This window comes from Chlorocebus sabaeus, chromosome 6, assembly GCF_047675955.1.
Source record: "Chlorocebus sabaeus isolate Y175 chromosome 6, mChlSab1.0.hap1, whole genome shotgun sequence".
Lineage (NCBI taxonomy): Eukaryota > Metazoa > Chordata > Mammalia > Primates > Cercopithecidae > Chlorocebus > Chlorocebus sabaeus.
In genome coordinates this window covers 1939340-1955403 of record NC_132909.1, presented here as the reverse complement: position 1 = coordinate 1955403, position 16064 = coordinate 1939340, and the positions used below count along the sequence as shown (strand labels likewise).

At 38.9% G+C, this 16064-nt stretch overlaps 1 protein-coding gene across 9 annotated transcripts in view; it reads right to left on the bottom strand.

Moving 5' to 3' along the window:
• Positions 1-5912: 5912 nt before the first annotated feature.
• ZNF667 (zinc finger protein 667) overlaps positions 5913-16064 on the bottom strand; it is a 33144-nt gene continuing 22992 nt past the window's right edge. For 8 of the 9 annotated variants that reach the window (XM_038006395.2, XM_073015873.1, XM_038006396.2 and 5 more), the window contains one exon: positions 5913-8114. In XM_038006395.2, the coding sequence (XP_037862323.1) occupies positions 6535-8114 (1580 nt within the window). In that variant the 3' untranslated portion in view covers positions 5913-6534. Of the gene's footprint in view, positions 8115-13416; positions 14454-16064 lie in introns of those variants that run through there. The other variant, XM_073015876.1, reaches the window with a different exon arrangement.

Sequence of the window (16064 nt, the reverse complement as noted above, 5' to 3'; positions counted from 1 at the left end):
TAATTTCAGCCTTCCAAATATTTTTAGATGTCTCTGTTTATTGCAACTTTAATTCTGGTATAGTCAAGGAATATAGTTTGCAAAATAATGTTTTAAATTTATTAATATTTATACTCTGTCTTGGTGAATGTTTCATGAACACTTAAAAAGAATGTGGGTTGTTTGGAATGTTTTATATTAACAAATGTCAACCAGGTCAAGTTGGTTGATTATGTTGTTGAGGTCTTCTGTATCCGTACAGATTTTTTGTCTGTTTGTTCTATTAATTACTAAGAGGAGTGATGAAGTCTTCAATGACAATTGTCAATTTGTCTTTCTCTATTTGCAGTTCTATCATTTTTCCTTGCAATTCAATGTGTACTCATTTAGAATTACATTTTCCCAGCCAGATGCGGTGGCTCACACCTGTAATCCCAGCACTTTGGGGTGGCTGAGGCAGGTGGATCACCTGAGGTTGGGAGTTCAAGACCAACATGGTGAAACCCCATCTCTGCTAAAAATACAAAAATTAAGCCAGGCATGCTGGCGGGCACCTGTAGTCCCAGCTACTTGGGAGATTGAGGCAGGAAAATCGCTTGAAGCCGGGAGGGGGAGGTTGCAGTGAGCTGAGATTGCGCCATTGCACTCCAGCCTGGGAGACAAGAGTGAGACGAGACTCTGTCTCAAAAAAATCAATCAATCAATCAATACGTTTTCCCAGTAAACAGACCCTTTTATCATTATGTAATCTTGCTCTTTATCCCTGATTGTATTCCTTGTTCTGAAGTCTACTTCATCTGATAATAATATAGTCATTTCTGCTTTTTTGTTAATGTTTGCATGGTGTATCTTTTCCCCACCATTTAACTTTTATCTATGCCTTTATATTTAAAGTATGTTTTTGGTAGACAGCATATAGTTGGATACTGCTTTTTCATTCAATCATAGAATCTCTGTCTTTTAACTGGTATATTTAGACCATTGACATTTGATATTTTTTTTTTTTTTTTTTTTTTTTTTTTTGAGACGGAGTCTGGCTCTGCCGCCCAGGCTGGAGTGCAGTGGCCGGCTCTCGGCTCACTGCAAGCTCCGCCTCCCGGGTTTACGCCATTCTCCTGCCTCAGCCTCCCGAGTAGCTGGGACTACAGGCGCCCACCACCTCGCCCGGCTAGTTTTTTGTATTTTTTAGTAGAGACGGGGTTTCACCGGGTTAGCCAGGATGGTCTCGATCTCCTGACCTCGTGATCCGCCCGTCTCGGCCTCCCAAAGTGCTGGGATTACAGGCTTGAGCCACCGCGCCCGGCCGACATTTGATATTTTTAAATACATAGTTAGATTAAAATCTATCCACCTTGTTAACTCTATCCTAATTGTTCTATCTGTTCTTTGGTTTTTGTTCTGTTTTTGCCTTCTATGGTCTAAATGACCATTTTTAATAATTCTATTTTATATTATTGTTTACATCTAATTAAACATTTTCAGTTTTTACTTTACATCTTTAATTGGAATATACATTCAAATAATATACAACTTAACATGTTAAGATCTTATATATTCCCATTTTCTCTGACATCCATTATGCTTGTCATATTTTACTTTTATATGCTGTTTACCTGGTACATTTTTACTCTAAGACAGCCAGTTACTTTTTTAGATAAGTTTTAAAAGTTATTACATTCATGTATTCCATTTCCGCATCTCTTCATTTCTTTGTGTATCTCCAAGTGTCTGTTGTGTTTCATAGTCCTTCTGTTTGAAGAACTTTCCTTGTAGAGTAGGTCTTAATGTATTATTCTCTCAGTTTTGTTTCTCTGAGAGTATTTATCAATTTGAAAGATTTTCATGAACATTTCGTGAAGACAGTTTTTTTCTTTAGCTCTTAAAAGATGCCATTACATTGTCCTCTGGCCTGCAGTACTTCTGATAAGTCTGCTGTAAGTTTCTTAACTTTGTTCCTCTGTATGTAATTTTTTCCCTCTCTGGCTTGCTTCAAGATTATTTCCAGTAGTTTGAACATAATATGGCTGAGGTGGGGTGTGTGTGTGTGTGTGTGTGTGTGTGTGTGTGTGTGTGATTTTAATATTTATCTTTCTTGAGGTTCTCCGAGCTTTAGAGATTTATGTTCTGGATTCATAAATTTTGGAAACATATTGGCCATTATGTCTTCAAATATTTCTTCTGTCCCACTTATTCTATATCTTCTGGGATTCCAATTATGTGTATGTGTTGAACCAATGGATATTTTCTCAGAGCTCTTGGATTCTCTGTTCCTTCTTGTCCTACCCCACCCCACTTATGTTTTAGTTTGAGTAACGTTTATTATCCAAATGTCAAATTCATTTACCTTTTCCTTGACTATGTCAATATTGATGAGCCCATAGAAGACATTGTTCATCTGCTTGTTTTGTCATTCCCAGTATTTCCGTTTTATTCTTATAGTTTTGGTGTCTCTGCTCAAATTACCCATCTAATCTTGCCTATTGTGCACTTTTCCATTACAACTCTTAAGATACTACTCATAGTTCCTTTAAGTTCCATGTCAGTCCAACAGCTATGTATTTCTGAGTCTAGTTGTGATGAATGTTTTGTTTCTTGGTGGGGTAAAGTGTTGATTTTTTTTTTTTTTTTTTGAGACGGAGTCTTGCTCTGTCGCCCAGGCTGGAGCGCAGTGGCCGGATCTCAGCTCACTGCAAGCTCCGCCTCCCGGGTTTACGCCATTCTCCTGCCTCAGCCTCCGGAGTAGCTGGGACTACAGGCGCCCACCACCTCGCCCGGCTAGTTTTTTGTATTTTTAGTAGAGACGGGGTTTCACCGTGTTAGCCAGGATGGTCTCGATCTCCTGACCTCGTGATCCGCCCGTCTCGGCCTCCCTAAGTGCTGGGATTACAGGCTTGAGCCACTGCGCCCGGCCAAGTGTTGATTTTCTGCATTTTTGTATGCCTCATATTTTTTTTTTTTTCTGAAATCCAAGTGTCTTCTGTAGAACAATAGATATGAAGGTAAATGAGTTTAATTCCTGGAAAGGGGATGTTTTTCTATGTAGTCTTTAGCGTGTGGGAGACGGGTGGGTAAGATTTTTATTATTATATCTAGGAATTGAGGAAGACTTATGGTTTGTTGTTGCTGTGGTTATCATAAGTTCACCAAAGGTTTCAGATATGAATAGTGATTCCTTATCTTTAGGGTCAAAACTGATTTTCCCAAGGATCTATCTCAACGTCAGGGTGACCTTAAGGTTTAGGTCCCATTGGATTATGCTTCAGAAACCCCATCTATACTATTTTCATTCATTCAAATATTTATTGAGTGCTTACCATTGAACTATGTGTCATTGTCCTAAATGTTGGAACTTGTAACTCCCCAAATACTCTATTACTATTTGCTATTATTTTATGCATCTGTAATTTTCTCTTTGCCTTCAGTAGCTTTCCAACTTTTGTGTGCCTAGTAAATTCATGTTCTTCCTTTAATACTATCTTCAAAAACAATCCCTGTCCCCATACCTCCATCACCATGAAGTTTATCATCCTCTTCTCGGTACTACCTATGCACCTTATACAGAATTCCGTATTTTATTACCTGAATTCCCTGGTAAACTGTTAAGTGTCTGTTGCAAGGACAGTGTCTTATTCATTTACATATCCCCAGGATTTAGCAGTGATTGGTCCAGGGTATCTACATGCACAACAAATATGCAGCTAAAATGTTTGCTAATGAAAACTGGAAATCTATAGGTGTCTATTAAAAGCAAAATACTGTAATAATGGGCTCTCCTATAACAGTCTAGGAATAAAGCAAAACATTTTTCTTGCCAGTTAAGTTTTCAGGACTTTTAAAAAAACACAAAGTTGATTTCCTTCTTAGTTTGGATATACTTTTAAAATTCATGTAATGCAAAATAATTTAAATAATAAATGATTCAGCCTATTAGGATATAACTGAGTTCCAAGCATTTGGGAGGACACATAAACCCAAAGTTATTTTACCTTTATGGCACTTTCACTAATGCCTTTAAGAGTTTAAGAAAAGGAGAGAATAGACAAAACTAGATGAAACATGGATTTCTGACTAGGCCAGAAATAAATCAGTGAAGATATGCAATCCTCACAAGTAATTCCAAGCTAACTTTATCATGTATTGCCATTCTAATGCTCTCCTGAAATCCCCAGAGGAACAAGAAATGCAATAGGCAATGAGATAAGCCTGAGGAAATTAGATTACTGTGGGCAGGGCATCCTCTTGCTTCTCCCCAGTCTTCAGGTGTGTCACAATTCATTCGGGACTGACATGTATTTGTATGGCAGATTGGCAGAGGAATTAACAAGCTAGAGGGTGTGTATAGAAAAGAGGGCAAAAAAAGGACATGCCTCTGCATGAGTAACCTCTGTGCTGTTTGCTCACCCATTTGCTCCAAGGGGTGGATTTTTATACTTGCTTTACAAATATGAAATAAGAAGTTTAAATGGGAAGTTAGTTGTACTATCCTGTATGCATGCTCACCCCTCACAATTTGGATTATTGTTTTATCAATTGTGGTCAAAGTTAGGATGACCTAACCCATGTACATTCCACAAAGTCATCTTAAACTTTAGGTATTCTCAAAAATAGCTTTTACAGAAGGAAAACTTACACAGAAGAGCCCAACTGTATATGATCCAATTACAAAAAAGTTCTCTGATTTTATTTCTTATATATTTGGCACAAACAGCAGAGACTGAAGGCTACTACACATGTTGAACTGCTGACAAGAAAAGAACCCAGTATATAAATCTAGGGTTTCCACTCCATATATTAGTTTGGGCTGCCATTACAAAACATCATAGACTGGATGGCTTAAACAACGATTTACTTCTCACAGTTCTGAAGCCTGGAAGTCTGAGAACAGGTGGCCAGCATGGTTAGGTTCTGGTTAGGGCTCTCTTCCTGTTTTGTAGACAGCTGGCTTCTTGTTGCATCCTCACATGGTGCAGAGAGGAAGCAGGCTTTCTGATGTCTTTTTTTGTTTGTTTTTGAGACATAGTCTCGCTCTGTCCCCCAGGCTGGCGTGCAGTGGCGTGATCTTGGCTCACTGCAACTTCTGCCTCCTGGGTTCAAGTGATTCTTCTCCCTCCGCCTCCCGAGTAGCTGGGACTACAGGCACGTGCCACCATGCCCGGCTGATTTTGTATTTTTAGTAGAGACGGGGTTTCACCATATTGGCCAGGCTGGTCTCGAAATCCTGACCTCGTGATCCGCCCACCTTGGCCTCCCAAAGTGCTGGGATTACAGGCATGAGCCACTGCGCCCAGCCCAATGTCTCTTCTTATAAAGGCACTAATCCCATCATGAAGGCTCCACCCTCATGACCTCATCTAATTCTAATTGCCTCCCAAATGCCTCATTTCCAAGTAACATCACATTGATGGTGAGGATTTTAACATAATGAATTTTGGCGGGGGGGAACACAAACATTCAGTCCATAACAACTCATATTTCACCACTTATTGCATACCAGTATTGTTACATGAAAATACCAATGTTTATTCATATAAATATAGATGATTTATTTCCAAATAAAACAATACTGATTTCTCCTGGCTCTGAAATCCTTTCTTCATGGTATCTTGGTTCTTTTACTGATAGCTTGTCTCAGCCATGTTAGATGTTCACACCATGAAGATCATATATTCTCATATCCATGGAGATGGTACAATAAGGTTTCTACTGTTACACACCATTATGAGTGAATGATGCCTTTATCTACCTAAAGACTCACTTTTCTTTATTCTCACCCACAAGTCTGTCAGTTGAAAGTGACACCCTGTTTTGCCAAGAAGTTCCTGATATTTGATAGTTTTAGATCTGAGAAAGACTCAAATTCTTTCTTCTGTGACCTTAAACCAGGCTCAGAGCCCCATAATGGACTTCAGAATTATACTTTGTTGTATGTGACCAATGAATTATCTTTAAAACTATGCTGGAAGTAAAATATCAGTCTTTTTTTTTTTTTTGACACAGAGTCTTGCTGTGTTGCCCAGTCTGGAGTGCAGTAGCGCAATCTCTGCTCACTGCAACCTCCACCTACTGGGTTCAAGTGATTCTCCTGCCTCAGCCTCTCCAGTAGCTGAGATTACAGGTGCACACCACCATGTCCAGCTAATTTTGTATTTTTCAGTAGAGATGGGGTTTCACTATGTTGGCCAGACTGGTCTCAAACTCTTGACCTCATGATCCACCCGTCTCAGCCTCCCAAAGTGCTGGGGTTACAGGTGTGAGCCACCGTGCCCAGCCAGTGATTCTTATCAAATAAAAAATGATCTTCATTTCCTGCCCAGCCAGTCGTTCTTATCAAATAAAAAATGATCTTCATTTCCAATGGCTGACCAAACTTCTGAGTTTCCTTCAGTTAATTTCAAATCCTGAGGTCAAAATCACCAATGACTTTTGCTCTTTGGCTTTCAAAGTGGGACGTATCATCAAATGGTCCCATATACACAAAATTTACATTATAGACAAATAAATATTTGCCATATCTTTGATAGCCTCATTAGTTGATTTTATAGATTTAAAACAATCTTAGGCTTTTTCTTCAGAATGTGTATTCTGATGTCGAATCAGGGATGAGCTCCGACTATATGCCTTCCCACATTTACTACATTCATAGGGCTTCTCTGAAGAATGACTTCTCTGATGTCGAATAAGGTCGGAGCCACTGCTAAAGGCCTTTCCACATTCATTACATTCATAGGGTTTCTCTCCAGTATGACTTCTTTCATGTAGAATAAGAGATGTGCGCTGACTAAAGGCCTTACCACATGTTTTGCATGTATATGGCTTCTCTCCAGTGTGAATTCTTTCATGTTGGGCAAGGTGTGCGCTCTGGCTGAAGGCCTTCCCACACTGATCACATTCGTAGGGTCTATCTTCAGTATGAATTCTCTTATGTCGCGTGAGAGAGATTCGGTGGCTGAAGGCTTTTCCACATTCCTCGCACTGGTAGGGTTTTTCTCCAGTATGAATTCTTTGATGTTCAATAAGAAATGATTGGCGGCCAAAAACTTTACTACATTTATTGCATTTGAAAGGTTTCTCTTCAGAATGAATGTTCTGATGTATTTTAAGGTTTGCAGTTCCAGAAAACATCTTCCCACATTCCTTACACTCAAATAGTTTCTTTTTCTTTGTATGAACTTTCTGATGTTGAATAAGGGATGAATGCCGATTGCAGACCTTCTCACATTTATTGCATCTGTATAGATTTTCTCCATTATGAATTCTTAGATGCAGAATAAGGGTTGAAAGCCGCCTGAAGAGCTTGTCACATTTATCACATTTGTATGGTTTCTCTGAAGTGTGAATTCTCTGGTGAAGCATCAGGGGTGAAATCCTATTAAAGAATTTCCCACATTTTCTGCATTTATAAGGATTCTCTAAATGGTGATTTCTTTGCTGTAGACTCTGACTTAAGGCCTTCACATTTTCAGGGATTTTCTCTCCAGCATGAATTCTTTTATTTATAACAAGGGCTGATTTCTTTTTGAAGCCTCTCCCACATTTATTATATTTATGTGTTTTCTTTCCATTGTGAATTCTTTTATGAAGTAAAAGGGATGACATCTGACTGAAGGCTTTCCCACACTTTTTGCACTGGCAGACATTCCCAACAACGTGAATTTTCTGATGTATATTGAAAGACTGACATTGACTCAAGGCCTTCTCACAGTCAAGAATTTCCTTTCCACCATGAATTCTCCTATGTAGAATAAGGGTTGTTCTTTGATTGAAGCTTTCCCCACATTTATCACATTCATGGCTTTTCTTTCCACTATGAATTCTCTGATGAAGTACGAGGGATGAGATCTGTCTGAAAGCTTTTCTACAATTACTGCATTCAAAAGGCTTCTCTCCAGTATGAATGTTCTGATGAAGTTTAAGAGAGAAGCTTCGACTAAAGGTTTTACCACAGTCATTACATTTTAAAGGTTTCTTCCTGGAATGCCCTTTCTTAGCCTTTATTAGGACTGAATTTTTGTTGCAGCCACTCTTTCGTGTAGGAGCTTTTGGTTGTGCAGAAACTAGTTTCTGGCAGATGCTTTGCCCAGATTTGCTGCATTGATTTGGAGGTAACTTCTTGGTCTCACACTTAGACCCCGAGTCTGAAAGACATAAATGAATTAAATGTTTCTCCTTTCCTGTGCTGAAAAAATGAAGATTCTACAATATAAATGCAATTATCATTATTAATCATAACAATTTTGATTACCAAAACAATAACTTTTTAGTGTTTTATTATGGTTTTGATGACCATACTAAAGGCTTTACAGAGATATTTAATAACCAGAATTCAGAAGAGTCTGTAATTGGAAAATGAGTAAGTCAAGATTTTATTTATAGGATAACTTTTATGCCATACACTGCACATTGAACTCTACAGGTTGTTCACTGGATAAACATATGTTTATTGGAGAATGTGTCCAGAAAAGGCAAATCTACAGAAACAGAAGATAAGTGGTTGCCTGGGACTCAAGGTAGGAATGAGGATTAACTGTAAATGGGCATGAGGAATCTTACAGGGGTGATAAAAATGTTCTAAAACTGGATTATGTTGATGGTTACACACTCTGTAAATTTATCCAAAATCATTTAATTATATTCTAGATACAGTGACTTTTATGATGTTTACCTTAATAAAGTTGTAGATTTAAAAAAATGTATTCTTAAGATCAAATTGAAAAAGAACTAGTAACAATTAGAACTGAGTACAGTCATGTGTTGCTTAACAATGGGGATATGTTGTAATTCATGCATTGTTAGGCAATTTCATCAATGTGCAAACATCTTACAGTAGATTTACATAAACCTAGATAGTATAGCCTACTATACACCAATGTTATATTGTATAGCCTGTTCCTAGGCTACAAACCTGTACGTGATGTTACTATATTGAATCCTGTAGGCAATTTTAACACTATGATAAGTATTTGTGTATCTAAATATACATAAATGTAGAAAAGGTACAGTACAGATACAGTTTTATGATCTTATAGAACCGTGGCCGTTTATGTAGTCTGTTGTTGACTGAAACATCATTATGCAGCATATGACTGTATGTAGATATTTACAAAGGTGAGGACTTTAACAAGAAGCAGGAAAAACTCAGAAAAATAGGTAAGAGATTAGGCTAAAAGAAGGAATCTATTATTTAGTAAAATAGACCAATATGGCTGGCACAGGGTGTCAAAGTCCAAGATGATATAAAATAACTACTTGTGTAGCAAACTGACTATAAACCTGAGTGAATGTGGAATGATAAACACAGGTTTAGAACTATGCTATCCAATGTAGTAGCCATTAGTCACCTGTAGCTACTGAGGAACCGAAATGTGGCTGGTTTTGAGGTATATTATGAGTATAAAACATATGCCAGATTGTGAAGATTTACTACAAAAAAGTGTAAAGTATCTCATTGTGAAAATACTGGTTATATGATATAATATGTTGGATATATTAGGTTAAATATATTACTAAAATTAATTTTACCTGTTTGTGTTAGGAAGTTCTTATACTGCTATAAATAAATACTTGAGTGGGTAATTTATAAACAAAATAGGTTCAATTGGCTCATGTTCTGCAGGCTGTACAAGCATGGTGCTGGCACCTCCTTGGCTTCTGGGGAGGCCTCGGTGAGCTCTTACTCATGGTGAAAGTCCAAGTAGGAGAAGGCACATCACATGGTGAAACAAGGGTAAAGACAGAGTGTGGAGGTGGTGCCACATATTACAACAATCAGATTTTGTGAGAACTCACTCCCTATTGCTAAGACATCACCAAGGGAATGGTGCTAAACCATTCATGAGAACTCCACCCCCATGATCCAGTCACCTCCCACCAGACCCCACCTCCAACACAGGGGATTAAACTTCAACATGAGGTTTGGTGGGGACACAGATCCAAACCATATCACTGTTTTTAAATTTTTATTTGAATGTGGATACTAAGAAGATTTTGTCAGTACACATGTGGCTCACATTATATTTCTATTTCCTAGCTGTGCTTTAAACACAGACATTACTGAATTAACTGAGGTGTTTTTCATTTAACTACATAAGCTTGTGATTCACTTGTTCACTCTATTACCATAAGCATATTATCTTGAAAATATAGATATAATCACCTACCTCACAAGATTTTCATGAGAATTGGAAATAATGTGCGAACTTTCTGGCACACGCTGTGACCTCTAATCTGCCATTCCAGTATTCAAAAAGCTGAGAACCAAAGTCTTTCCTTTTTTCTTTTCCTTTTTGAATGTTTGGACATTTGGAGTGAAACCCCGTCTGAAATGCAGTAAGGCTGTTCATAGCCTCCATTTATTGTTCTTGGGAAGTCTAGTCTTTGTAGCTATCTCAGTGTGTTTGATTTTGGGGTGCTGCTCCAGTCTCTGCTGGGTATGTTATACCATACATAGTATATGACCTGTTTTCCTTTCTAAACTCTACACAATTCTGAACTGTGAAACACATATTGCTCCAAGGGTTCTAGAGAAAGCTTTGTCAGCCTGCAGTTGCTTAATAACTGGTAGTAGCTACCATTATAATTATTAATAGAAGTTCTAGAAAACAACCAGACAAAATAATTAACACAGGAAGACAATGGAAATGTTTATAGTGAAGTTAGCAGCATCAGCAAAACAAGAAACCCAGGATTCCTCCTGTAGTCCTTCCCACCCCACATCCCATTGAGTCACATCACTTAAGCTGCTTCTCCCTCTCACATTTTCCTAAAACTCTTAGCTTCCCTTCCTTTTCCTTGGTACCTTCCTTTGTTCCTTCTTGTGTGGAATACTAACATATCCTCTCAGCCCATCTCCCCATCTTCAATGTGGAAATTCTTAAACCACACCATACACCAAAATTAATCTCAGGTGAATTAGTTCAATATGAAGTACTAAATCATTACAAACTAAAATAATAGGAAATATACCCCAAATTCTAGAAACCAGATGAATTTCTAACTAAGGAAATAAAAAAAAAGAAAAATTACATTGTGAATGCCAACACTTCCAATCACACAAAAATGAAAAAAGTTTCATATAACCAAACAGAAAAATAAGAGGTAAATAAAATAAGTCTTAGGAAAGAATGTGGAAATATTTGAAGTAAAATGTAATGTCATATGGTTAATGCATTTTCTATATGAAAGCTTACTATACAAGCAGAAAATAAAAAACAAAGTCACTGTTAGATAAAAGAAGAAGGATCATGAAAAAACAATTCACGAGAATAATTAAAAACAGAAAACAAATGCTAGCAAATCTACAAGAAAGATTTATGGCCTATCCAGTATGGGTAAACTCATGTGGATATCCAGTCTATTCACAAGGGCTCAAGAAACAAACTGGTACTTCGGAGACTGAGGCAGGAGGACTGCTTGAGCCCAGGAGTTTAAGGCTGCAGTGAGCCATGACTTCTCCACTACACTCCAGCCTGGGTAACAGAAGACCCTGTCCCTATCTCCTTAAAACAAACAAACAAACGTGGTGACTCACACCTTTAATCCCAGCACTTTGGGAGGCAGAGGTGGGTGGATCATGAGGTTAGGAGTTCGAGACTAGCCTGACCAACATGGTGAAACCCCATCTCTACTAAAAACACAAAAATTAGCTGGGTGTGGTGGTGTGTGTCTGTCATCCCAGCTACTCAGGAAGCTGGGGCAGGAGAATTGCATGAACCCAGGAGGCGGAGGATGCAGTGAGCTGAGACGCGCCACTGTACTCCAGCCTAGGCGACAGAGCAAGACTCCATCTCAAAAAACAAAACAACAAAAAAGGAGAAAGTGGAGGAGCCAGATGGCCAAACAGAGCCCTCCAGCGATTGTCCCCTCTGCAGTGACACCAAATTGAACAACTATCCACATAAGAAAACACCTTCATAGGAATCATAAATTAGGTGAGCAATCAAAGTATCAGGTTTTAACACTGTATTCAAAGAAAGAGGCACTGAGGAGGGTAGAAGACAGTCATCATTTGCCTGCACCACCCCTCCCCCAATGCCTGGCAGTGCAGCATGGCAACAAGAGAGAATCTATGTGTTTGGAGGAGGAAGAATAGAGTGATGGTGGGACTTTGCATTGGAACTCAGCGCTGCCCTGTCACAGCAGAAAGCAACGTGGGGCAGAATTTGGCCAGCACCCCCAGAGGAAGCATTTAAATCAACTCTAGCCTGAGAATTGTCCACCACAGTGGTGGAAACGAGTTCCAGCAAGCACCCCCACTACAGACTAAAACACTCTAGTGTCCTAAGTAAATCTGAAAGGCAGTCTAGACCACAAGGACTGCAATTCCTGGGCACGTCCTAGTGCTGTGCTTGGCTCAGAACCAGTGGACTTAGGGTACATGCTACCCAGTGACACACCAGCTGGAGTGGCCACAAGAGTGTTTGTATCAACTCTCTCCCAACTCCTGGCAGCACAGCTGGCAGCTCCAGCAGGAGAGGGAAGAGTAAAGAGGACATTGTCTTGCAACTTGGATATCAGCTCAACCACAGTAAAATAAAGTACCAAGCAGTGTCCTGAAGGCCTCATTCTAGGCCATAGCTCCTGGACAAGATTTCTAGACCTACCCTGGGACAGAAGGGAACTCGCTGCCCTGAAGGGAAAAACAGGCCTGGAAGAATTTACCACCTGATGAATTAAGACCTCTTGGGCTTCAAATAAACATCTGTGGTAGCCAGGCAGTGGTAACCACAGCCCTTGGGCAAGAATGAGTACTATGTTGGCTTCAGATCAGACCCAGCACAGTCCAGTGGTGGTGGCCATGGGAGTTTCTATCACCCCTTCCCCAACTCTAGGCAGCTCAGCAGAGAGAGAGAGAGACTCCATTCATTCAGGGAAAGTAAGGGAAAATAATGACTTCCTGGTAATCTAGGGAATTCTCCTGGATCTTACCAAAAACCACCAAGGCAGTACCTCTGTGAGTCTACAAGAGTCACAGAGTTCCTGGCCATGGGGTGATCCCTAATGCAAACATGGCTGCAGTGAACAAAGACACACCCTAGCCCCTTTGACTATATGGCAAATCTTCTCTGGAAGGACCAGTACAAACAAGCCCAGACTACAAAGATAAGAATAAATACCTAACTCATCAATGACCAGGTACTGACAAACATCCATAAGCATCCAGACCATCCAGGAAAACATGACCTCACCAAATGAACTAAATAAGGCAACAGTGACCAGTTCTGGAGTGACTGAGATAATGTGACCGTTCAGTCAGAAAATTCAAAATAGCTATCTTGGCCAGGGGTGGTGGAGCATGCCTGTAATCCCAGCACTTTGGGAGACTGAGGTAGGTGGATCACCTGAGTTCAGGAGTTCAAGACCAGCCTGACCAACATGGTGAAACCCTGTCTCTACTAAAAATAAAAAAAAAAAAAATTAGCTGGGCAGAGTGGGACACACCTGTAATCCCAGCTGCTTGGGAGGCTAAGGCATGAGAATCACTTGAACCCAGGAGGCGGAGGTTGCAGTGAGCCGAGATCATGCCATCATTATAATCCAGCCTTGGGGACAGAGGGAAACTCTGTCTCAAAAAAAAAAAAAAAACTATTTTGAGGAAGCTCAACAAAATCCAAGATAACACAGAGCAGGAATTCAGAATCCTATCAGATAAATTTTAAAAAGACATTTAAATAATTAAAAAGAATCAAGCAGAAATTCTGGAGCTGAAAAATTCAACTGACAAAGAATGCATCAGAGTCTCTCAACAGCAGAATTGATCAAGCAGAAAAAATAAGTGAGACTGAAGACAGGCTATTTGAAAATATAGTTGGAGGAGTCAAAGGGAAGAAGAATACTAAAGCATGCCTACAGGATCTAGTAAAGAGTCTCAAAAGGGCTAACTCTTAAGAGTTAGTGGCTTTAAAGAGAAGGTAGAGAGACTGAGGTAGGAAGCGTATTCAGAGACAGTAACAGAGAACTTTCCAAACTGGGAGAAAGATGTCAAAATTCAGGTACAAGGAGATTATAGAACACCAAGCAGCTTTAATCCAGAGAAGGCTATCTAAGACAATTTAATAAACTCCCAAATGCCAGGGATAAAGACATGATCCTAAAAGCAGCAAGAGAAAATAAACAAATAACATATAAAGGAACTCTAATATGTCTGGCAGCAGACTGCTCAGTGGAAACCTTATAGGCCAGGAGAAATAATTATGATATATTTAAAGTGCTAAAGAAAACAAAAACCTTTATCCTGGAATAGTACGTCCAGTAAAAATCCCCTTCAAACATGAAGGAGAAATAAAGACTTCCCTAGACAAACAAAAACAGAGAGATTTTGTCAACACCAGACCTATCCTACAAGAAATCCTACAGGGAGTTCCTCAATCTGAAAGAAAGGATGTTAATAGCCAATAAAAAACCATCTGAACATACAACACTCACTAGCAATAGGAAGTGCACAGATAAATACAAAATATTATAATACTGTAATTGTGATGTGTAAACTACTCATATCTTAAGTAGGAAGACTAAAAGATGGACTGATCAAAAATGGCAACAACAACTTAAGACACACACAGTATTAAAATATAAACAACAAAATGTTAAAAAGCAGGGGAGATGAATTTAAAGTATAGAGTTTTTATTAGTTTCTCTTTGCTTGTTTGTTGGTTTGTTTTTGCACAAACTGTCATCAGTTTAAATTAATGGGTTATAAGATGTTATTTACAAGCCTCATGGTGACATCAAATAAAAAAATACATTAAGAGATACACAAAAAAATATAATTCAAGAAATTAAGACATACCATCAGAGGAAATCACTTTCACAAAAAGGAAGACAAGAAGGAAAAATAAAAGGCCACAAAACAACCAAAACAAATAACAAAATGTCAGTAGTAGGTCCTTACTTATAAATATTAAATGTACATGGACTAAATCTCCAATCAAAAGCCACAGAGTGGCTGGATGAATTTTCAAAAAGACCCAATGAACTGTTCCCCACAAGAAACATGCGTTCCCTATAAAGACACACACAGACTAAAAATAAAGGGAGGGAAAAAAATATCCCATGCAAATGAAAACCAAAAAAGATCAGGAGCAGCTATACTTAGATAAAATAGAGCTTAAGACAAAAAGTATGGAAAGATATAAAGAAAGTCATATAATGCTAAAAGGATCAATTCAGCAAAAGGATATAACAATTGTAAATATATACACACCCAACAATGGAGCACCCAGATATATAAAGCAAACATATTCAGAGCTAAAGAGAAAGACAGACCACAATACAGTAATTGTTGGAGACCTAACCACTTCATTTTAGCATTGCACAAATCATCCAGACAGAAAATCAACAAAGAAACATCGGACCTAATGGACCTAGTAGATATTTAGACAATTTCATCCAATGACTACAGGTTACACATTCTCCTCAGCACATGGATCATTCTCAAGTATAGACCATGAAATATTAGGACACAAGACAAGTCTTAAAAATCCAAAAAAAAGCTGGGTGCACTGGCTCACACCTGTAATCCCAGCACTTTGGGAGGCTGAGGCAGGTGGATTGCTTGAGCTCAATGCCTGGGCACTATGATGAAATCCCATCTTTAAAAAAAACACAAAAATTAGCCAGGCGTGGTGGCACATGCCTGTAGTCCCAGCTACTCAGTAGGCCAAGACGGGAGTATTGCTTGAGCCTACAAGGTTGAGGCTGCAGTAAGTCGTGATCACACCACTGTACTTCAGCCTGGGTGACAGAGCAAGACCCTGTCTCCAAAAAAAAAAAAAAAAAAAAAGTCTTTCAAATTGAAATCATATCAAGTATCTTCTCTGATCACAATGGAACAAAACTAGAAATCAATAATGAAAAGAACTTTGGAAAGTTACAAACACATTGAAATTTAAAAATATAATACTGAATGACCAGTGGATCAATGAAGAAATTTCTTTTTTTTTTTTTGAGAGAGAGTTTCGCTGTTCTTGCCCAGGCTAGAGTGCAATGGCGCAATCTCGGCTCACTGCAACCTCCACCTCCTGGGTTCAAGCAATTCTCCTGCCTCAGCCTCCTGAGTAGCTGGGATTACAGGCATCCACCACCATGCC